The sequence below is a fragment of the Drosophila erecta genome, unplaced genomic scaffold (genome assembly GCF_003286155.1).
Source record: "Drosophila erecta strain 14021-0224.00,06,07 unplaced genomic scaffold, DereRS2 tig00000021-arrow-pilon, whole genome shotgun sequence".
In the NCBI taxonomy this organism is placed as follows: Eukaryota; Metazoa; Arthropoda; class Insecta; order Diptera; family Drosophilidae; genus Drosophila; species Drosophila erecta.
Genome location: NW_020825198.1, coordinates 21,587,813 through 21,610,710, shown reverse-complemented (window position 1 = coordinate 21,610,710; position 22,898 = coordinate 21,587,813). Strand labels below are relative to the sequence as shown.

Here is a 22,898-nt window from a genome sequence, read left to right as displayed (position 1 = left end):
TATTTAGGAGCAGCATCGAGATATAATTGCAAAGTAATGTATGTCACCTCGAGATCTTCGATGACGGAATCTCATGTACCACATACCTGTATGTATACGAGTATGTCCAAATAACGGCTTAAAGGTGATTTAATATTTGAGTGCTGCCTCCATCCAAATGAAATATTGTCAGTTATAATTTTACTTCCTTCATTTAATGCAGAAACAATTTCAACTACCAATAATAGCTAGAGGAGCGGGGTTCGTAAAGGTTAACAGTGCGCTGAACAAATTGAAAATACAAAAATACAACTAGGAAGGGGGCAAGGACGTGGGGCGGGCAGGGGAACTATTATAATACATAAAAGCTCGGAGATTAAATTAAAAACAATACAATAAATAAGAATTCGATTCGATTCCGTCGAGAGTGTACTCTCTTCACTTTTTCACGGGCGTGACAGGGGGCGATCGGTACGAGTTGACCAGACCACCACCCGAATTGGGCTTGCGGGCCTTCAGGCGATTCTGGAGCGTCTGCAGCAGTCCGGCGAGCACGTCGTGGTTGGGGATCTTCTTGGCGAAGAGGAGGCGCTTCACGGAGTCGTCGTAGGTGAGCAGGGCCACCATGTTCTGGAGGAGGAAGCACTGGCAGAACTCCAGCAGCCGATTGGCATTGTAGACCTGCAAATGGAAAACCAGTCAGGATGCCCGCCAAGTACCAATCTATACCACTAGCAATCCCACCTTGGCGTGAATGTACATGGCCACCACGTTGTCCACGTCGACCATTTCCGAGCAGCGTGCCTCCGTGTAGCGCAGCAAACCCTCCAGCTGGAAGAAGCTGGCCGCCGCCATCAGCTCCAGCACGTCGCCGTGGGCCACGTCCAAGGAGCTGCAGCCGCCGCAGTATAGGAACTGCATCACCAGCTGGAAGATGTGGTATCGTATGTCGTTGATCTGCACCGTGGGCGTGGAACTGCCCTCACTCAGTTTGGAGCTCAGCATGCTTTGGAAGCGAGGCGAGGCGGTGACCAGGACGATCTTGTGTCCGTAGAAGATCTTGCCCTCCACTCTGCAATTCAAAGTGCAAAGTGCAAATTTTTTATGGAATTTGGATGGAATTTCCTTCTATTAGAATAAGCTTTGTAAAATTGAGTCACCTGAAATTTCACCCACCTGAAAGTCACGTCGCTTAGTTCCGGATTGTTGACGAACTTGGGATCGATGCGGGAGCCCTGGACAGGCTGCATCGGCGGCTGTTCCTTCACCGGAGGCAAAGTCTCCCAGCCGAAGCAGGTGGCAAAGATGTCCGCCAGGAGGAGGGTGGTGCCCTCGTTCTTGTTCCGAAAAATGTTGAACAGCAGCGGAAGGCACTCGCTCACAAACTGGGCACTGTAGTCGTCGGGACACACTTGCAGGAAGTCTTGGAGCAACTGGTCTATGACCGCGTCCAGTCGCAGGTCGTGGGCCGCCGATAGGGCGTGCATCCAGCAATGGAGGGTCCATGGAACGCCCAGTTTCCGCAGCTCAATGGTTATATCTGGCAAAAGGAGACCGGAGCGGTATTAATTGTATGCAAGTACGCACAGATTGTATACGAGTATATCAGCTAAGCCATAAATCATTCCTCGTAGAAACACAAAAAGCAGACAGCTTGTAAACAAAACAACGTATCTGGCTTGGTTTTATTTCTGCTAATTTCAAAATCCTATACCGATCAAATGAATTTGAAAACCATTAAAACCAGATTGAATCACTTTGTCGGTCAATGGTAGCAGTTTGATTGGAATTGCAAATGCTTTCGCAACCAGCTAACTTTTCGGCTTTGGTAAATTCTACAACAAGGTATATTCGTGTATTATTGTTAATGTTTACGATATTTATTACTTACTACAATTATTGGGAGCAAAGGAAAGGACTTTCCACAAGTGCTGATATTTGTGCAATTAAACGAAAATTAAACGTTTATATATGGAACATTTTTGATAGATTTACCCCATATTTTTCTAAATACTTTCTAAACCCATTTTGGAGTGGGTAAACCTACCCAAATGATTATTTTCGGCACTGTGGTACATGGCCTCCTGGAGTCGCTTGATCTGCGTCTTGTTGAGCAGCGGCAGAATGTCCTCGATGTTTCCACTGGCGTTGGCACTGTTTGGTCCTCCGGCTCCTCCGGGACCACTTGCTCCCCTCACACCGCCCACATCGCCCTCAGCCAGCATCTCCTCCAGCGAGAGTACATCCCTCGTTCCAGAGGAAACGGGGTGGGTGAGCAGCTTGCGAAGGCATGATCGGTGTCCGTGGGCGGCAGCCACTGAAATGGCGCAGAAGCAACCCTTCTGGGCGGATCCTGCGAAGCACAGTGAATCCTTCTGCTGCGTGGACAAAAAGGCATTGGCTCCGTGGGCCAGCAGCAATGCCACGATCTCCAGGTTGCCAGTGCCAGCTGCCAACTGAAGGGGGGTCAGGGTGCACTTCTCCTCGCTGCTCCTGGCCCCGCCCTCCACCTTGCCGCCCCGTTCCAGCAGGATCCTCAACGCCACGTAGTTGGCCCTGCTGGCGGCGAAGCTCAGAGCCGTCCAGTGCTGGGTGTCCGGCTGGATAGCCGTGTAGCCGGCGCTTCCTGCAGGCGGCACCTCCACATTCGGATCGCATCCCGCGTCCAGGAGAGCGTGCAGTGCCACTTCATCGTTTCGGATGCTGGCGATCATCAGGGCGGTCAGCCCAGCGCTGTTCTGGGTGTCGTACCGCGTGGTGGGCGGCAGAAGCTGGGCGGCCTGGGCCAACAATTCCGCCCGACCAGTCAGCAGGAGCTGTGGAGGGAAATGGACGTTCGATTGTAATGTAATTGTAATTGTATGTGTATATTCTTCATCAGGATCACTAGCAGAGTCGATCTGACCACGTCCGTCTGTGTGTCCGTCCGTATGAACGCCTCGATCTCAGGAAGTATTACGGCTAGAAATTCCAAGTTTGTTTCCTGATGTTGCACGCCCACTCTAACGCCCAAGCTGCCTTTTGAAAAATGTTTTGATATTTTTTCACTTATTTATTAGTCTTGTATCGCTTTGCCAAAAAACTTTTTGCCACGCCCACTCTAACGCCCACAAACTGCAACGCTGTCACTTTTGAAGATTGTTTTGATTTCCTTGTCGTTTTATTATTTCTCTTGCCATTATCTTGCCAGTATACAAAAACATGTTGGCCACGCCCCTCGTAACGCCCATAACCGCTCAAAACTGTCACGCTCACACTTCTGAACAATTTTTTTTTTTTTTGCATTTCATTATTTTTGTTCCCAATTTCTAACGATATTTCAGAAAATGTTGAAATTTCTCGTCGTTGTTCCACTAGCTGGGTATGGGGTATCTGATAGTCGGGAAACTCGACTCGACTCTCTCTTGTTAAGCTATAAAACGTGCAATACCCCGAATTACAGATGAGCTATTCACCGCCGTTAGAAGATGTTGTTGCAGAGAGGACTTACCTTGAACGCCACTCCAATGGTGGCTCGCCTGCCCAGCTCAGAGGTGTCCTCTCCGATTCCGATGCCAATCCCACTGACCACCGGGGAACTGCAGCTACTGCTTCCCGTTCCCGTGCCCGTGGCGCTGACAGTAGGTGCAGTGTTGAAGTGAGTCTTCTTCGTGGGCAGCTCCTCGTCGTGCGCCACCGGCCTAATGGGACAGTCCACTCCGGGAAGGAGCAATCTGGCGGCCTGCATAACGTCATCCTTGTCAATCATCATGGCATTCCGGTGCTCGGCGTGGGCGGCCGCCACCCTCAACCACTCGGCCAGTGGAGGCAGCACCACGTAGGCCCGCTCGTAGCACAACTCCTGGACGTGGTGGCCCGCGGAGGAGGTTCCTCCGCCTGGGGCAGCGGATTGGGCCTGGCCGGAATGGCAGCCCGAGGCGGCGAGAAGTTCCGTGTGCTCCAGCTGCGAGCAGCGCATGAAGTAGAAAAGCGCCGCCAGAGCGGATCCGGATAGGGCGGCGGCCAACTGGAACTCCTGCTGGGTGCGAAGGGCCTTCTCCTTCAGCTCCCTTATGCTGCCAACGCAGGTGGCCAGATGACCTCGAAAGTCTCCGGAACTGGTGCACATGAAATAAGAAAATTATTTGTACAATTAGATATGCACTTCAGTTGCTCCCCTCACTCCGCCCAACACATGGACAGTCGGACGGACAGACGGACAGGCGGAGGGACATGACTAGGTCGGTTCGGTTAGTGATCCCAATCAAGAATATATGTATACTGTTCATACTGTTACATACTTTTCAACGAATCTAGTATACCCTTATAGTCTACGAGTAACGGGTATAAAAATGACTTTTAAAAGCCGTTGCCAAAAAGGCGCGGAGTTAATACCTGGCAATAACTTGGTCCAAGGAGTTGGCCCACCTGGGCAGAGCCAGGGCGCCACTGGCAACTCTTCCCGCGTTGAGGTGGGCGAATGGCTGAAGCAATCCCCACACATCCCCGGAACTGGCAATACTTTGATCCAAAGCGGCTGCCGTGCTCCCGTTGCACTGGAGGGCAATCTCCTCCAGCAGGTTCTCGATACCGGCGCACAGGTACACGGCGGCGTACTCGTGGATAAATTTGCCCAACCTGGCGTCCGTCATCCAGCGGTAGAAGCGCCCCACGGACAATTGGAGGCCCGCCCGGGCGGACTTGCTCTGCTTCAGTGCGCTCTCTCCGGGAACCGCAAACATGGCGGCGGACCTGAGGCACGCCTTCGTGCAAGAGTCCGCCAGCGAGGAGCTGAGCACCACCCGTAGGGCTCCGACCACCTCCTGCTTGGAGCAGAGACCCACTCCGGCCGAGAATCGTTGGATCTCGCGGGCGATCCTCACCAGCGCCCGCTGCAGCAGATAGCCGAGACGAGAAACCGCCTCTACGGCCAGGTGCTCAGCCTGCTGCTGGCAGCGGCCGTTCCTCAGGACCTTCAGGATGCACTGCTGGCTCCACGGCGGATGCTGCAGCTCCACTAGCCGGTTGTGCGAGTCCACCCACACGAACTCGTCAGCACTGGTGCTGGTCACCACCGTCTCCAGCGAGGAGTATCTGCCCAGGCGCCGAGCGGGCTCTGAGCTCTCCGATCCGGCGCTTAGGCTGCTGTAGGTGCTGCTACTGGTTTGGGAGCGCAGTGTGAGCATGGCCAGCTTGATGTCCTCCAGTCCGGTGCCGCTCCACGGCGCTTTTCCGCCTGGCATGATGCCACGATGCCGCCGAGATCGGGTGCTCCTGTTGGTCACTCCCGCCGCCAGGCGATCCTCGGGTAGCGGCCCCAAGGTCATTCCCCCCGCGGGCGAGGAGCTGTGGCCACCGGTATCCGACATGCTGGCGTGTCCGGAGCTGCGGTTCTCGTCCGAGGAACTGTGGCACTCCTGCACCCGCTGCAGCGCCCGGAACTGGTCGTGCTGGTGGATCCTGGGTGGCGTGGGATTTCCGGCCGTAGTGGGTATGCCCAAAGTGGCTCTGCTGGGCGAGACCTGGCTCTGGCTCAGGTTCCCACTCAGTTGCGGCGGCTGCGACTTGACGGGCGTACTCTGCACCGTGAGCCGCGCCGGACCAGCCACTGCCCTCTGTGGAATCAGCGCCTTCGAGGCGGTCCCTGGCGACGGCATCTTGCAGTACGAGCTCGCCTGTCCGCCACTGCAGGAGGAGGATGCGGCCACCATCTTGTGGGGCATCCCCTTGCTCGGCGGCTGGGCCAGCTCCTTGAACACTCTAGGAGCCGGAGTGGCCATGGCCACCGTCAATCCCTTTTGAGACGACAGCGGCGCCTGCGAGGAGGGTAGCTGGTTCTGCACCTGATGGGGCGACTGCATCTGCGGCGGGGGCACTGGGGGCAAGCCTGTCACTTGGCTGGGAGCGGGAGCCTGGTGCTGGCCAAAGTTGGGCGGCAAGTTGCCAGTGGGTCTGGAAAGAGTTGGGTAAGATAAAGTTAGTTGTGTGCCATCAATTGGTGTTGATGATGCTTCCTCATACTTAGAGGAAGAATTCTAAAGGATTCACGCATTAAAATCTTTAGGATCATTGTGAATAATTATCTCTGCTCAAGTACAGAGGAATATAGTTTAAAAAAAAGGGTCTAATAGTATTTAATCTTTATTTTCAGTACTCGTGGACACTAGTATTATTATACCGATAATAGTAAATGCTTCCCAATTAAAGTAATGCCTTTATCCATAAATACTAAGTCCGCAAAACCAAAAATAAACCTTCGCCAAGCTTCTAAATTAAACCTGACCCATTTTCAGCCCCATAAATGATGCAACTCATTAAAATTCCGCAGCAAACAGAAAGAATGCCTGCCAAATAAACAATGGATCTCACTATGCCGCTAATCTCTGTCCACACAGTCTTGACTATCTTCTAGTTGACCACCAGCCCAACTTGACACCTGACTAGTTTAGTAGTGCCAGTAGGAGACTGGAAAGTAAATATGTATGTAAAGTGGACCATAGTCGAGTACTTTGTCCATTAAACTATTTCAAAATGTCCAAGACCCACGAATTGATAAATATATTACGAGCGTACACTCTATTCTCTACGAATTAAACAATATTATGCTAGCACCGCCAGACTGGAGTCTTAAAGTGGGTTGATCTTCATCTCCACGATTCGTTCTCACATTTCTTTTTGCGTTTATGACCATCATCTTCTAACTGGGTTGCCAACTTCAAATACAAAGCGATATTAAAAGGCAGTTACAATTTTTCATTTGCATGCGAAAAAGTCTTTTGATTTTTCATTCTCTTCGGCCGTCGTTATCATTCAAATTTTGCCCATCCCTTTGACTGTCTATGCTGTAACTTCAGCTCTGATTGACCTAAAATTCAAATGCTGGCATTTTTATTGTCTTTTGTGACAATGTGTCTTTAATACAGATCTTTAAGATCTGAACAAGGTTCTGTGCTAAATACGATTTATGAGTGGTGTTTGGAATTCCTACTGGGTACTGTTATAATGATCTTATTCTGAACATGAATATTTATTGGTCTTTAGTTACGAGCAATGACCTTTGGCATTCTGTTGCTTAAATATTTGGCTTGTTTGTTAATTGATTTAGTATTTAATATTAGAAGCAAACAGCAAGTGCTATTAAAACATTTGATCTGGTGTTTTCTGTTACAACCCATTCCATTTAGGAGCAGTTTAACTTCCCTCAGAACTGCTCCATTTCCAAAAACTCATTCATGGAGCTTGAATGTAAATACAAATACGACCGACCTTTACGATCTGTACCCTGCTATTATGAGATATAAAATCAAACATCTATTCATTAAAATTAACAAGCTAAGTTAATTTTTTTCCGATAATTATTCTTTGACTGTTTTCCAGTCTTTGGTTAACTTTTAAAACACAGAGGTTAACACAGAGTGAAAAGGAATACTATATTACAGGTAGAGGAAAACGGTTTCAACCGCGAAAAGTATATATATTCTTGATCCGGAGCACTATGCGAGTCGATCTGGCCATGTCCCTGTGTCCGTCGAGATCTGGAGTCTTTTGATTATTATTGGTCTAGCCAATTTCTATATGCCAACAAGTCGATATACTTGTATATAGTTGAGGAACTGTGCGGCGAATGAACACAAACTTTGATTAATTTCGTTTTTTCCCTTTTCCTTTTATATTTTGCCTAAATTGCAATCTTGTGGGGTGGAGTCACTTGCGGCATCTTCCCAACATAGATTCGGCTGTCCAGTCGCTATTCGGACTCCCAAATCACGTTCCTTTCCTTTTTGCCAATCAAAAGGCCATCCAATTCTACGCCCAGAAGAATTCCCTTTTTCCTACTTTCACAAAAGAATTGCAGCAGTGCAACGCGAATAGAAATGTAAAATGGAATTGGAAGCAGAAAATAATTAATAATAGCTTGAGATCTGAAGTGTTCCCAGTACCGTTTCGCTGCCCTCCGCCACTCCTGGACGTAGCTCCAGTCGCACGAGTCCGTCTCCGCCTCATCTTGGCCAGGGTCGTCGCTATCATCATCCGCATTACCATCGTCATTATCACCGGCGGCTGCAGCGGACTCGGATTTCATTGGACCCACAACGGCCAGAGTGGGTTTTGCCACCGTTTCCACCAGCGCACTGGCTCGCCGGTAATTGCCTTCAATTCTGATATTAATTACGCCGTTCTGCACGCTCTCAATGTAGGGCGGCAGTTCGTCATTCGCTGGCGGGGTAGTCTCCGGTTTCCCACCACCCGCCACCTGCTGCACCTTCTTCAGCTTCTCCACCTTCTCCAACTTCTCCACCTTCTCCACTCCCGGTGGGCCCTCCTCCGCCACGCTGGTCTTCAGTTTCTGGGACATCTCCTGCAGCAGCTGCGAGTGGAGTTCCTTGGGCGAGGGCAGCGGCGACTGCTGGCCACCGCGGTGGATGGAGTCGCCGAAGTAGATGACCACCTTGTGGTTGGGCTTCTTCGCCCGGGGGGCATCCTCCGTCGCCCAGTCTGGCAGCTCCTCGATGGGCGTGGGCGAGGGCGTCTGTGGCGGGCGTGGCACCGGCATCTGCTGCGCCAGCATTTCGCTGTTCCTCAGCGATTGCGGCTGGAAGTTCTTAAGGGAGATGCCGCGGCGTCGCAGGATGAAGTTGTCGTTCAGCATCCTGCTGAACAAAGTGGGCGGGGAAGGAGAAACCTTCTTGCCACTGGGCTTGTATCCTCGCAACTCGCGACACAGGCTGCAGGTGCAATCTTTGGTGCAATACATGCTGCTTTTAGTTTCGCTTTGGCTTCATTTCAGATACTTTTCGAGAGAATTACCCTTTCGGGATAACTTATTGCATTGTTTTGAAGGAAGATATTATAGTCCCCACTTTGGTCGCCACTTAGTGTATATTTACAAGTACACTGTGATATTTACAACGTCTCTTAACGGAAATATTATTAATTCCCGAAATAAATGTCTTGAGATGTTTTTTGATAGTGGAAACATTAAACTTGTTCACTTATGGGTTATTGATTGGGATCTCTTAGGCACAGCTGGTTCTTCAGCACAGAACTATGTTATTTTATACATTTCAATGGTTTTTATTAAAAAATTTTAAAGACTTCTTTGAGCACAGTTAGCTGCTTCTTCTCCCAGCTCCATGTTTTCCATTTCACTGTCGCACTGGTAATAAAGGTAATTATGCAAATTATAAACGTAGCTTGTCGCAGCTTTTTGGTGTTCAACCATCCGCGGCCGAAACTCCGAGTCCAAAGCTATGTGCCCGAAATCTGGACGCGCCGACTACCCAAGACCGTTCGCTCCCGGCTGGCACTGAAGCTCGACTGAATTGGAAGCTCGGATTCGGTCTGAGCCCCAGCTGCTGCGCCGGCGCAGAAGTCGACTGCGCTGCTTAGTCATTGTCGGCGGCGGTATCTGTTTTCCTCATTTTCACAGCGCGTTTTGGGCCCCGGGGATCGGGGTTCCTGGGTTCCGGGGATCGGGGTTCGGGGTTCGGGGTTCCGGGGAAGAGGCCACCTTGCATGGAGGGTCTTCGGGTCTTGGGCTCCATCGGCTTGGGTAATTTTTCCATTTGCTTCTCAGCTGTGTGACCAAAACAATGGGTCTGCACCAACATTTGACATCCACAGCCGCCAGCGGCGCAGAAACAACCACAACAACAGCTTTGAGGGCTCACTTTGTGCGCCGAGCGATGTACTAGATGTACGGAGCAGTATCAGTGAGTTTTCTTTTTCATTTTCCCGCTTGTCCCTTGTTGCTGCTCTTCTGAATTTCAAAAAATCAAAATCACTGCGATCGGCGGCAGAGATGCTCAGGGGGAATTTTCCACGGGGGAATGGGAAATTTAATAACGCAGCTTACAGCTTCTATCTTCAAGAAACTGAAGTTTATTATGAGGCTTATATATGGCTTATATGAGGCTATATTAATACATTTTAGATGTCAAGTTTGATTCCAGCCTCGATAATTAATAAATCAAAACATAATTTTTATGAATAAGTTTTTAAGAATAAGCTTTGAAGTTAAAGGAGTTTCAGCCATTTGGCTGATCCCGCGGAAACGCCCAGCCATCTCTAGCGAAGTGACTGGCCAAAGTCTACCAACTCTGGTGGCAGCCCTGCACTGAATTTAATTATGTATAACTGTTTGGCGGGGCCAAGGGAGCATAGCACCTCGGCTCCACGGCACACAGCACTACCCAGCACACGAAGGTTATACAATCTCGGCAGTTATCAGATCGTTTGGCCAGCTTCCTTCCAGGCGGGATTGCCTGCTCCCAAGATAGTAAACACAGCCAGGTTCTGAGTCTAAAGCTCTGAGGTCTGAGTTCCGGGCATGGGCAGACGTGCGTAGGCTTCGAGATACATCTACAAGATACATCTCATGTGTGGAGCAAATAAATTGCCGAGCGTAACCTGCCCCTAATGATTTATACAAGCCGAGGCACGCTGACTTGCGGACTTAACGGTTTCTTGAGGTTAGCCTTTTGTTTTTCCGATACGAAACCATGATTTCGACCACCGGTAGAAGCTTCTCTTTTGTGGATGAAGAATGGAGTGGTAAATGGGAGCGGACCGATGCCACAGACTCAAATAGGAGTACAATCCCATTCACAGCCACTGACATACGCGCATGGCGATTGCAATTAGAAAGCCTCGATCGTATGATCCAAATACCGAAATCCCCGAATGAAAATCGGGCATTGAACGCCCACGTAATGCGGAAAAGCGAAACAAATGCTCTATGAATCTACGGTCTACGGTCCGATTATACAATAACTTTCCTCAGTGGCCGCGGCTGTTTGGGTTTCTAAGCCAGGTGGATTATTAAAAAATTACACTCTGAGCAATTTTCGCATTAAAAAGTTTAATTTACGGAAAAGTAATGACAGGCCATAAATATGCTTACGCCCATTAGGTGGAGCTTTATACGCCGCACTCAAAAGACCCCCCAAAATAAAAAACGGCACAGCAACACAAGAAGTACACCAAAAGGTTTAATGTAATATTCGCGTGTTTATAAAACAACTTGGCCGCCAAGGAGAAAAAGGCCAAAACGGCTGGAAAACTGGACAAAGGCGGCGAACTCACCTGAAAGTAAAGAGGAGAAATATGGCCAGCCCCGCCTTTTAGTATCGGCGATGTATATATACCCAGCATATATCTGTGTCACCCGACTAATGAGGCTTGGGGAACTTTCGTTTTCCATGCCTGACAGTATTAGACAGGAAATGGTTTTCGGCTTTTTGTTTTCAGCTTAGATCGTAGATCATTAGAACCAGGTCTTCCAGAGAGATCATTAATATTCGTTGCCTCGCAAATATCTGCGAGTTGTGGCATGGAAAAGGAGAAGCAAGGTTAGCTTGATATATATTAGAGCCTCAAGGCACGCCTAGGCACTCAAGCCAGATACTTGCTGTCAGATGAATTTTGTTTCACTTGTTCCCCCATTTTCCCTTGGAAGATTTACCAAAATGTGATTGACATGGATTGCCCAAGCCAAACTTCTTTTGGGCTGAGTCATGCTTTCGATCAGCCTGGGAATAGTGAAAATTACGAAATTGGGATTTATAGGAAAGTTATTGGAGAGCTAAGAAACTTTTGCATTAGTTTGGCTCTGTCACCGTAAGCTGTCAGTTAGAGAACTAACCGAGTTGCCACTTGCACAGTATACCAGCTATCAAGTCAAGGATAATAATGCCATATATGCTGCGAATTACAGCCCACAGCCCCTCAATCTCGCTTAGTTTACACTCCGCACCTGTGTGTCTTCCAAACGACATGCTCGAGACGCGCCTGGTATCCCGACACCATCAGTGACATGGCAATTGGCTGTAACTGTTATGAAACCCCAGCATCTGACAAATTGCTACCTTCTCCGAGTGCTTTCGGCCCTATCATATCATCGCATCTACCTGATTAGAGTTTAATATGCTGCGACTACTGTGGGGATTTCCGCATTCAACCACATCCCCAAGCCAATTGAAGAAGCTGCCAAGTGGCAGATGATGATGAGGCTGCATATGAAGATGGAGATGGAGATGGCGATGGAGATGTACCGACTGACTTTGCTTCCGTTCGAAGACGGGGTCTTCCTCGACGGCAGCTTCCCCGACTTAATTGGCCGCCTGTCCATCCAGACCTATCAACAGGCTGCTCTAACTCGGAAAGCAGCTGACGCCCCCAAATACTCGTATATCCCACACTTTCGCGGCCGAAATTTTCTCTGAGCTCTTGATATTTGCGGCTTAGGGCTGGAGCGATTCTGTTTTGATGGCGACTACTTAGTTAGCCAAGTGGGTATATTTTGACAAGCGCCGCCGAGTATCTCACAGATACCCGTATCTTTATCTGTATCTGTGGCCGTAAAGAAAGTCGCGGAAAGGTAAAAAGGTAACAACATTTTCACTTGCCCCACGTCGTCGCATTATTTCTTGTGCCAGCTTTAATGCTGCGTTCGAATTACCTCCGAATTGAAGATGCTACGGCGATAGGGCCACAGGTACTACGATTCGGGGATCGGAGACCGGGGAAGGTAGGAGTTCCAGTAAGTGTATCAAGTTTGTTGCCCTCGCAGATGGCTCTGCCCTCCGCGTGGCCATTGTCATTGACTTTGTTGGCTACAAATTGTTGCTGCTGCTGCTGCTGCTGCTGCTCTGCTGCTAGCAATTGTAGCGAATTTTTCGTACATTTTTCCTATTTCAGTTCGTTAGCTATTATTATTTTATTCCCCGTATTGTTGGGCCCTGCTAATTATTCACATTTTGCGATTTTCACTTTCGTTTGCTGTGTGAAATATACCGACTGTCATTTGTTTGTTGTTACTCGCATTTCGGACTTTTAATTGCCAGAAAGAGAGAAGCGCACCACAATAAAGTTTCGTAAATGCCAGTCATATTTCAGTTTCCTGGAGGGCGGCCAGATTTCGATCGGCAATTGTCTGACTCCGCCAACCGATTTCTCAATCGAGCTTGAACTTTGCGAGGAAAGAGCTGAAACCTTCAGCCGCAGCCTCGTCGTATCTCAATCTCTATTTGTATCTGGGTCCGAAGCTCTAAATGTATCTTAAGCTCGGCTCTAGTCTCGTTTTAATTGAATTAGTCTTGTCTGACTGGGCCGGGCCCGCATTTAATAATTATTCATCTCTACCTGAGTAGATGGGGTCGTAAAGCAGGCCCATCTGCTTTTTGTGGCACACATCCGGGGCAATCTTCTGCCGTCGGAGAACTGGCACTAATATTTTCCAAATTAACCTTGACCGGCTTCACAATGCGAAAACGAATCGCAGACGGATCGTTCCCGTTTGGCCTAGCGACCAAGAAGCCACGCTAGTAAGCAACACACAAACCGTCCATTATTATTTCCGAAAATCGTCTAGCGTCCGCTATTCTGCGCTATTCTGCCCCAGCCACATACGTTACATTCAACTTCTTTCCTCGTAGCTGTTCATGCATCACTTCCGAAAAGAAGTTGGTCTCTCGGCCGAGAATAAAAGCTTATTGTCCGTGCAACCTACACCCCTCCCCGCCCCAAAGCGCCTCACTTCACGCTGTTGTGCACAATTATGCATGCAAGTGACCAAGTCCAAAAATAGCGGCCATTGTGGGTCGCCTGCTGGATCTTCTAAGAGACTGTACTGGCGCTTGAAACACAATACGCAACCAGAGGGGCAAATCTTTAGCTACTCCAGCGGAGCAAAAACCTTCTTGTCACAGCCATCTAAAAATAGTCCATAATCTTAAAAGGAGTTATAGGAGCAATATGGAATGTTAATAGAATATATTTATTCGCTCACAAATATTTCATTTACTTTCTTAGCCAATTCCAGATTAGTTAGAACTCAGCTTGGATCATCATTCCCCTAAATGACCTTAATGTCGTATTTAACCCACTTAAAAGTCTAGGCTATCGTATTCAAACTTAAATTCGGTACCTAATTTTCCTTGCTGTTTAAAAAGGTGAAGTTATTAATTTGAAATAGTGCCATCTATCGGCATAGCCGGTTCACCAGCACTGCTTGAGTAACCTACAGACAGATGGCGCTGTCAAATCCATGCAGCTTCTTACGTTCCGTATACGAAACCTAGGTGGCGCTTGAGTGGGCACACACGCTTTTTTTGGACTAATCGGTATTTTACAGGTCTAGAAAACAGACGTAATATTTCTAACTCTAAATGTATTGAATAAAAGTTTGTTATTAAAGCATAACATTTTTATGAATTTACATGAATGGAAATAATGCAACACAAAATCAGCCATGCTTAAAAATGAAAGCTCATATTATATATTAGGGTAAAATATTCTAAATGTTGCCGTTCTTGTATGATTTATTTATGTTTATGGTGATGATTTTAACCGTACTAGACCTGTCAATATAATATGGAATATTACAAATTGTCTTCGCATTTTAAATCCAAATCGAACATAATAAAAAATAGGTACGGAAGACTCAATTGATTCTTTAGCATTATCCCCTAGGGGTCAATATGCAGCTGAATGATTTAGAATAACAAATATTCCATATCAAAGAAGTAAATCATTGCTGGACAAGTCATATGTTCCATGCATGCATAAGCTATGTACGCCACGGCTTTGAAAAATAGAAAGACTTAGGCACCGAACTCACCTTCGCGGCTTCGGCCGCAGTATCTCATGGTTGGCATCGGTTATGCAAAGTGGGCTGAGGGCCCCGGCCAGATGTGCCACGCCCACACGCTCCGAATCCCAATTGTGGCGAGTGGGCATGCTGTCTGCGAGTCCGAGCGCTTGGCTACCTCTTCTTCGTTTTCCAGCCAGTCCAAGCTCACACTTCCAGATGCTGCATTTTCCGGCTCTGCAAATTGTAAAGCAAACAAACGATTCCATTTATAATTATGTGAAGGAATGAGGAGAGGCGTGCCATTATACTATTACAAAGGATATGAAAGAATCTAAAAGTAAATCACACCTTTATTTGTTAAAAATTGTTTTCACGTGCACACACAATAAATAAATCCCAAATTAATTTGTACAAAACGAGCTAGTGTCCAAACTTGTATCCAAGAACTCAAAATGTGAACTATAGGTATTCTCATATATTTTGAGTATACCGTTTCGGGAGTATCTATTACTGTTGTTAGAAATACGTAATTATTACGGAAAATTGAGCATTTGCTAAGAACTTGGGTAAGAGATATGTTTGATTTTCAGCATAAGTCTTCCTTTCCATAGTATGCCATGGTTAGCTAGTTGCCTAGAAAAGCAGAGGCATCCCTCCGAATGAAAGAACCCCAGTGCAATTAGTCGCCGTCGACGTCGTCGCCACTTCCTCTGCCCATAATAATTAACGCTGCCCCTTAGCGGAGCAGAGAAAGCTAGGAGGTGTAGTCTCGGGCCATTGCGTGTTTTGCGTCATTGGCATGGCAGATTGAGCGTCTGTTGATCGTCTTGCTAGTGGCCAGTTGCTCTATAAATGGTCACCGGTCTGGTCCGGCCTGGGCCTGAATCTGGATCTGGATCTGGATCTGGCTGCGAATTTCAGTCGTCGTCGGGCTGGAGCCCCGTCTGATGGATCGTCGTCGTCTGGCGCAGGTGTCGATCAAGAACTTTGGAGCCACATTGGCATGCAATCAATGCCGTTCGATTTCATTTCGCTGGAAATGGTTTTTGCCTGCGTAATGTCAGACATTTCAGCCTGGCATGAAAAAAGGAAAACATTTTCCCTCTGCAGCTGCTGGTTCTCTTATCGTCCCGTTCCCGGTAAAGAACAGAGCTTCCCCTGAACTTGGTCTGTGTGTTATTTAGCTTTTCTATTGAACGCTGAAAGCGATCTTATCGGAAGTGTCCAAGCATCGTAATGGGAAGGGAAATGGGAGACCGCGATGCCGATGATGATGCTGGTGGGGTTGATGAGGATGCTATATAATAATAGAGGCAGCCCAGCAGGTTCCCAGTAATTTGAAGCTATGATTCATATATGGACCCAGCACCAAACTAGATGTCTTTATTGGCTTACTTTATTTGCCAAGGGAAATGGTCGATAATTTCTAGGAGGAAAAGTTTTAGTTCTTTTCTGCCAACCCATTAAATTCAACTGCCATTAAGTGAAAACAAGTTATTGGCACTGCGAGAGTGCTCGAATGAATCACGCCAAGCAGCCCACATATTATATAAACCTCCCCCATATATTCGAACGTGATAAATGAGGTTGAGCTCAAGCTCAAGCACTCCAACCGATCGATTTGACCTTGTTTTATTGGGCAAACAATTTAAATCATTTTTGCGCAGCTTAAAGATTTTTTTCCGCTCTCTGCGGGTTGCTATTTCGAATGGGCCCAAATAAGTCCGATACGCCTGTCGTAGGGCTTACCAGCTTATTTGCTACGTGACCCCTTATCAGAATACAGCTGAATGCGGTCATCTCGATCTAAGATTTCTTTTTAACTGTTTTCGTTTGGGCTTTGTTAGTTTTACTTTATGTCTTCGTTCCAGGCGGCACATTAATTATTCCAGCCGGGCTTGACACCCAATAATCGAGCATCGGAAAGGAAAGAAGCATCTATTGATACCATATAAATGGCATCTAAACTGCCGCATTTTAAATGGCATTAGTCGACTTCATTCTTGTGTTCCCGGCCAATCGACTGTTGGCCGGTAGATTTATGGCCACGATTCCGTCTCCGGCGAGAAAGCGCTGTGATCTCCGAGAACGTGGTGCAAATTGATATCACATAGCCGAGTTTATGGCGCTCCAACAAACTGTCAAAGTATCCGATCAAGTTCTTCTTCTCACTGCGCTGCATCTAGCATTTCCGATATAAAAGTGAGTTTTATACGATTTCCAAGAAGCAGAAGGGGACCAAAACTATCTTTAAATGCTCTTGAATACGTTTCCACAATCAGCGTGAATGTATAATAAGTAATTGCTCGATGTACTCAGTGTTGTTGACCCCTACAAACAATCATACGACAGCTATGCCACAGCAAATGAATAGATCGGTATTACCCGTTAATACCAATTAGAGTTGATTAACTTAAAAATTTACATTTCGAAATCATTTTATACCTTTTAATGGAGAACATTATTTTTTCTCAAATTTCTTCGCCACTCGAATATTTAACTTTTTGGCATATTTTGTGCCTTGTGAGTGATTTTCCCTCTTTCTCCGCCAGCTACCGCATTCCAAAGTGAAAGGCCGATCAGAAAGATACAAAAACACTCACACGCACGACTGCGTCAAAAGCCATACATACATACAAATTTCATAATTAATATGCCGAACATACGACTAACTGGTGAAGTTTGCCCCAAGACATTAATATGCAACGATGACTGCATCATGGAATCTAAATCCCGGTGAGAAGTACGATTCTGATTCCGATTCTGATCCGAACCGGGTTCGGTGGTCAGGTGGCGTATTTTCATTTCGACCCCAGATCCGACTCTAATAGATGCGGCCTTCTACGCCCTTAATGAAAATTTGCATAATAAAGCGGGTATATATACGTCTTGGCCTAGGAATCCCACTAGATTGTCGTGCTCATCGCTTCGGTTCGCTCCATTCATTAATCATACAAAAGATCTACGCTGAAATTTCCAATAGTTCCATGCCCTGAAGTATTAGTTATTTCTATCTGGTTTTCGTGGCTCCAGCTCGACTTGGTTTGCTTCGGTTTCCACTTGTTACAAAGATTAATTGCACAGCTTATGCTAATCCATTGTCATTAGCCATTTATGGATGGTCGCGGTGGCAAGTTGGCAACAAAAAAGGCAAAATAAAGAAATAAAAACAAATGTGAGGAAACCAGAATTCCTCTGGAAGCTTACATGCAGCTGCGTTTGTTATCTAAACAATTTCATCGGTTAATTTATCACCAATTTCGTTAGAATTCCTGACTGCCCTATGTGGCAAATAAAAGGTATCTGATTTCCGAGGCATTATCTCCGTTCGTGGCTCTCTCCGCATTTGAGGCATTTTTTGGCCAGGGGCTCAAGCGCGTATTAAAATGCCCCAAAACAAACAAACTCTCAAACACTCAATGATAACCGATCACCGATCCACAAACTATTCCACTCTATGGTGAGTGTGCCCCGTGAGGCAGCAAAAATTGAAACGTTTTGTAACCGATACTTGGCCTGCCATTTGGAGATACCTCTCTTTCCATCTATCGAGAAGAGGGCAAACAGCGAACAAATTTCAATGAGTTCAATGTTGCTGGGAAAGTGTGAACTGGGAATTCCAATACTTTGCATGTAAAATTCCAGGTTATAAAAGTCACCAATGTATAAAAATGTGCGAAATAAAAAGATATATCACTCCCCATCGATGGCGAGGGGCGTGGGCTAAGTTACTTCCTTAGAATTACAATAGTCACACGTTTTTTATAAATAAAAGTTGTATAGATCGCCTATTCTTATTTGAATCTAGCTATAGTGAAATCTACCTTTTCGGACTGCATGAAACATACGAGAATATCAATTAATTAATCCATTTTCCTATGGACAACCCATTTAAATCCCTGGAATCCCAGCCCGGGGGCGGGATGCAGAACCTGTTGATCTTAATTTGATTTCGAATTTCTTTTGGCAAGTACCCAAGGCCAATCCGGCTATCTTGTTGGGGCCCCTGAAGAACTGTCGAGTGCCGTAATTATCTCCTCTCCGTTCTGAATTCATTGCATGTGGAAGAATTTTGATTTGTGTCAAAAGAGACACGCACGCCATTCGGCATTTCGAGCTACCTACCATCCACGACTTATTTGCTTTAATAAATTCAAAATTAAATTTTCTCTTAATTGCGATCGGGACGAGGTCGAAGTTGGGGCCCGATGCGGCCCAGAACTTGATGGGCCGGAGAGAAAGTGATTTTCTGGCGTGGCTGCTGCAGTGTCTGCACGGAATTGGGTCACCTGGTTGATATTGGATTGGTTGGCTCGGATCTTGGTTTTCGGGTCTGGGGTCTGAGGTCTGGGGTCTCGACTTCTCGTGAATTCGGGACTGAATCGGCCAGGGAGCTGGTTATTCGGATGGAGTCGCCCATTGACATTTAAATTATTTGTTCGAAGCCAAAAATGCCACCGAACCAGCGATCGGCAGAGTCGTTGTTTTCGCTGTCACGTGATGTCAGCAAGGGGCCAAATACCAATAAGCGGAGGAAAACATTAAGACAATTTTTCATCTCGACTGACAGTGAAATAAAATACGCTCTGCCGGGCTTATGCAACCGGGGAGTTGGAGCTCCGGTCCTAATGGACAATTGGATTAACGAAAGACAATGGGCTCCGCCCAGCATCGCCCCTGCATCCACCCGCCCACTCCCTTCACCAGTCCCCAATTGACAGTGACAGCCCGATGTGGGCCAAATACCACTTACACTCACCTCCGACCGCTGGTAATTAAAAGCAGGCTCACTCTGTGACCAGAGGTCGCACTTTCCATCTACAACTGCTGTCCAACAAACACTCTGTGGGCATATTTCCCCCTTGTATCCCATAAAATGGCCCCATAATGTATCAATAATGTCCGGGCTCAGAATGCGGTCCGGCAATTGCTTTTGACTCGCTTGTCAGGTGTGTCGGCACGAGCGGCTTTGTTGGCCTCCTGAATCCCCCGTACTGCCGTGCACTTCGCTGCTGCTTACCACAATTCTCGGCGGCAGCTGGGCCTGGTCGTAGGTCTCTAAGACCTTTTTCGGTTGATTCGGTTCCTGATTCAAGCAATAAAAATGCATACCCTTCTTTCAGTGGGGTGTAGTCGAATAAAACTGTTTCTTATGCCCATACGCACTATCAGATACTCGTAACTCAGCTAGTGGGAGATATGCACAAAGAGAAGAAAACCTTTTAGGAACGCTAACTAGCGAGCTAGTCAGTTACAATTACAATAAACATAGCCGCCACAAGTTTTTGCTGGAAACTGGCAGGAAAAATAATAATAATACAATATATAACAAATCAAAGCAATTTCCTTCTGAAACACGCTTGAATATCTTTAATAATCGTCGATTTTCCACGGATAGACGGACATATTCCGATCAAGAATATATATTATTTATAGGGGCGTGATACATAGTGAACGAAACAGATATGCCCTTTGAAGCTACGAGTTACGGGTATAAATAATAAGGGTACACGGTAATTTTTTGCAAATACGAATATCTTCAGGTCAGATACTCGCTGTTTGGTATCCACATTGTTCCATTACAATTACCATCGCCAACACTGAGAATGTGTTTTAGGATGAACACGATATTTATATCAATGGATAGTTATGTTTCTTCTGACAGTAGTGAGTCATTTCTGTGCTGTTGATCAGCGCTTTTTAAATAAGTGTAATACTGATAGAAAGAGTTAATTTTAATTAATTAATTTCGGCCCCATTCCTTGTTTTTTTAGTTCCATTCAGATCGTAAACAAAGACGCAAAGGTGTCAAACGCCAAAGCTAAAGTCAATAAAAATACTTCAACCATGGGTGAATATACATAAACCCATTCGAACTCTTACAAACACATAAATATGCATACGTGTGCTTATTTATGCTTGTGTGCTTAGACTTACGTGCTTGTTTGTTGTCCGCTTTAAACCAGAACATGGAAAAACTAGTTAAATGTATTTGTAAAATACACATAACTTTAGATTATTGCAAAATGTTTTGTCAGATCCCGCGTTTCCACCAAAAAAAATCGGTTCGGAATCCACACTTCGAATGGAAATTGGGTTGCGACACAGAAATACAAGCCAAAATTGATCTTCCCAAGCGGGTTTTAGCATAATTTCCACTCAATCGCCGAAGACGATCGCATTTGCATAGATTTAACCCATGCCGATATGTATAGGAAGCTTATTATTAGCGAATTTATTCAATATTTTTATTAACAGTTAAGCGCAATAATGTACTCATTAGGTTCCCGTTTTTAGGTGTGTTAAGCTACTTGACTTCATATTTGCAGATCTAATCGAATAGACGAAAAGATGTAAACCATACTTAAAAGCTTATAAGCTTTAATGCTAATCTAATTTGTATCCCTAATTCGCAGCTCACCTTTTGAATATTCCAAATATTATAGCTCTCTTTTCACAGTGATCTCTTTAGTTATTAATCCAAATAGTTTTAATTTAAATAGACACAGGGGCTGATCCAGGGGCTCAGCTGGACTTAACTTGCAGACGATTATTTAGTTAATTGGGTTTGCTCAATTTGGTTACTCAAACTTGGCACAGTGATCGCTTGACTCCGGCTATCTGGGCTCACTCTGAGAAATTGCTTGCGTGCAATTAATTAAACAAATTGCTTTACTTTCACCTACTGCTGAGTGGCGAGAAGCAATGGCAACAGGATCAACATTTGCATGGCATTTTCGCCCACTCACATACATGTGAAGCACTGGCACAACAACACGCACACTCACTCACACACGGCTGGAGTTATTTATATTTTCCTCGAATTCTTTTCTTTTTATTTCGGCAGGTTTTCGGCTAACAGGAAAATGTACTCTCCGGATGTATGCGAATTCTGACTATATACCGAAAACAACTTTTCGCGCATATTACACGGTCACGCTCAATCAGGGAGTCTGAGTGGGAGAGACGGCGAGACGGGGTGCCATATTGAGTCGAAACAACCAACCAACCGACCGCTGGAGAATCGTTCTGCACGGCGAAAAGTCAAAAACACAACTGAAACTTCTTTGGGGAAAAGTATTTTACAGAGCAACGATTGAGCGACCAGCGACCCAATCCACCGAAGGCACGCGCAATAGACGAGGTCTTGGACTCGGACTCGGAATCGGAATAAGAGTCGCACTCAACAGGTCTGCGAGATCGGCTCTCTCCGCATACTACGGCTCTGGGAGAGCCGTGCCTGAGTAAGTATCTCAAACCAGTTGATCTTGTTTTGGTTTTTTTGGCCCTGGTTACATGACGATTGCCGACTGCGACTCCTTCGGCCAAGCGAGTTCGTGTCCTAAGTCTTTTGTTTTGCGCGCATGGACTGCAAATGCCCGGCCATTATTATCTATGAGTTATTTACGCTCGGCGAGTTTGTACTTTTTGTACTGCCTTTGCGGGCCAGGGCCTGCTCTTGTTATGGCCGAAACGAAGCTCGTGGGCTTGGCACACGCTGGCCCCCGAATCGCAACTGTGAAGCTCGGGCCATAGGAATGTCCATGGCCCCGACAGGTTTGGTCCTCCTCCTCTTTTCCCGCCTGCCTCCTGCCTCCTGCCGCTTTCCGCCTATCGCTTCCCCCTGCAATTTGCACTGCTCGTAGTTGGCTACTGTGCTTTCCCAATCGTACAAGGAGCGTAGGAGTCGCTAATGGTTTGGTTCAATGACCAGCCAGGAGCAGAGCAAGAAGCTCGGCCGCACTAATCACTCGTACTGCCAGCGAAACGACCTTGTGTTAGTGTATCTGCGGGGCTACCTGCCGCTCAAACGTCACAGTTTACTTCGGAATTTATGGCCCAAACAGGGCCCTAAGTTCGGTTTAGTGTGCCATTGTTTTGGTCGGTCCTCCTCACATCTCCCATGACAATCGGCAGAACAAGAACGCCGCCAATTGGCAAACCAGTCCGTCAGACCGTCGGGTGCAGATGCAGATAGCAGGTTGGGACAAGGGGTGTCCTGTCCTGCCAATGCCCCAACGCACCTCCAGCCGATGTCCCAGCCACTTGACCAGGCGAAAAACGAGCGGCCAACTGGTTGCAACTGGCAACATTGCTGCCAAGCATGCGCCAAAGAATTTCGCCAGCGATTTTGGGAATGTCTACAATGCACAGAGTGTGCAAGAAAAACATCAACAAAAAATCGCTGAAGAATGAAAATAAAAAGACGGGAGGACTGGTCTGCCAAAAGGCGTGATGAGTGGGGCGTGCCCGAATTCTGACATATTCTGGAGCTCTGCTATAAAATGGTACGCTATTTGTTATACCTGAGATTTTAGTATAAATCTCAATTGCAATTTGCAATAGA

General features: G+C 46.7%; 1 protein-coding gene across 2 annotated transcripts; it reads right to left on the bottom strand.

Moving 5' to 3' along the window:
• Positions 1–172: 172 nt before the first annotated feature.
• On the bottom strand, positions 173–21,718 carry LOC6543931 (ankyrin repeat and BTB/POZ domain-containing protein 2). Of its 2 annotated transcripts, XM_001973630.3 has the most exons (8): positions 20,973–21,718; positions 14,579–14,785; positions 4,354–5,910; positions 3,470–4,076; positions 2,027–2,795; positions 1,156–1,519; positions 724–1,051; positions 173–660 (listed from the first exon to the last, which is right to left on the bottom strand). In XM_001973630.3, the coding sequence occupies exons 2-8, from the start codon at positions 14,695–14,697 to the stop codon at positions 418–420; spliced, it is 3,987 nt and encodes a 1,328-aa protein (XP_001973666.1). In that variant the 5' UTR covers positions 14,698–14,785; positions 20,973–21,718; the 3' UTR covers positions 173–417. The 2 variants fall into 2 exon arrangements, with proteins under 2 accessions (XP_001973666.1, XP_015014157.1); XM_015158671.2 differs by lacking the exons at positions 14,579–14,785; positions 20,973–21,718 and adding an exon at positions 7,899–9,277.
• Between the last annotated feature and the right edge of the window lie 1,180 nt (positions 21,719–22,898).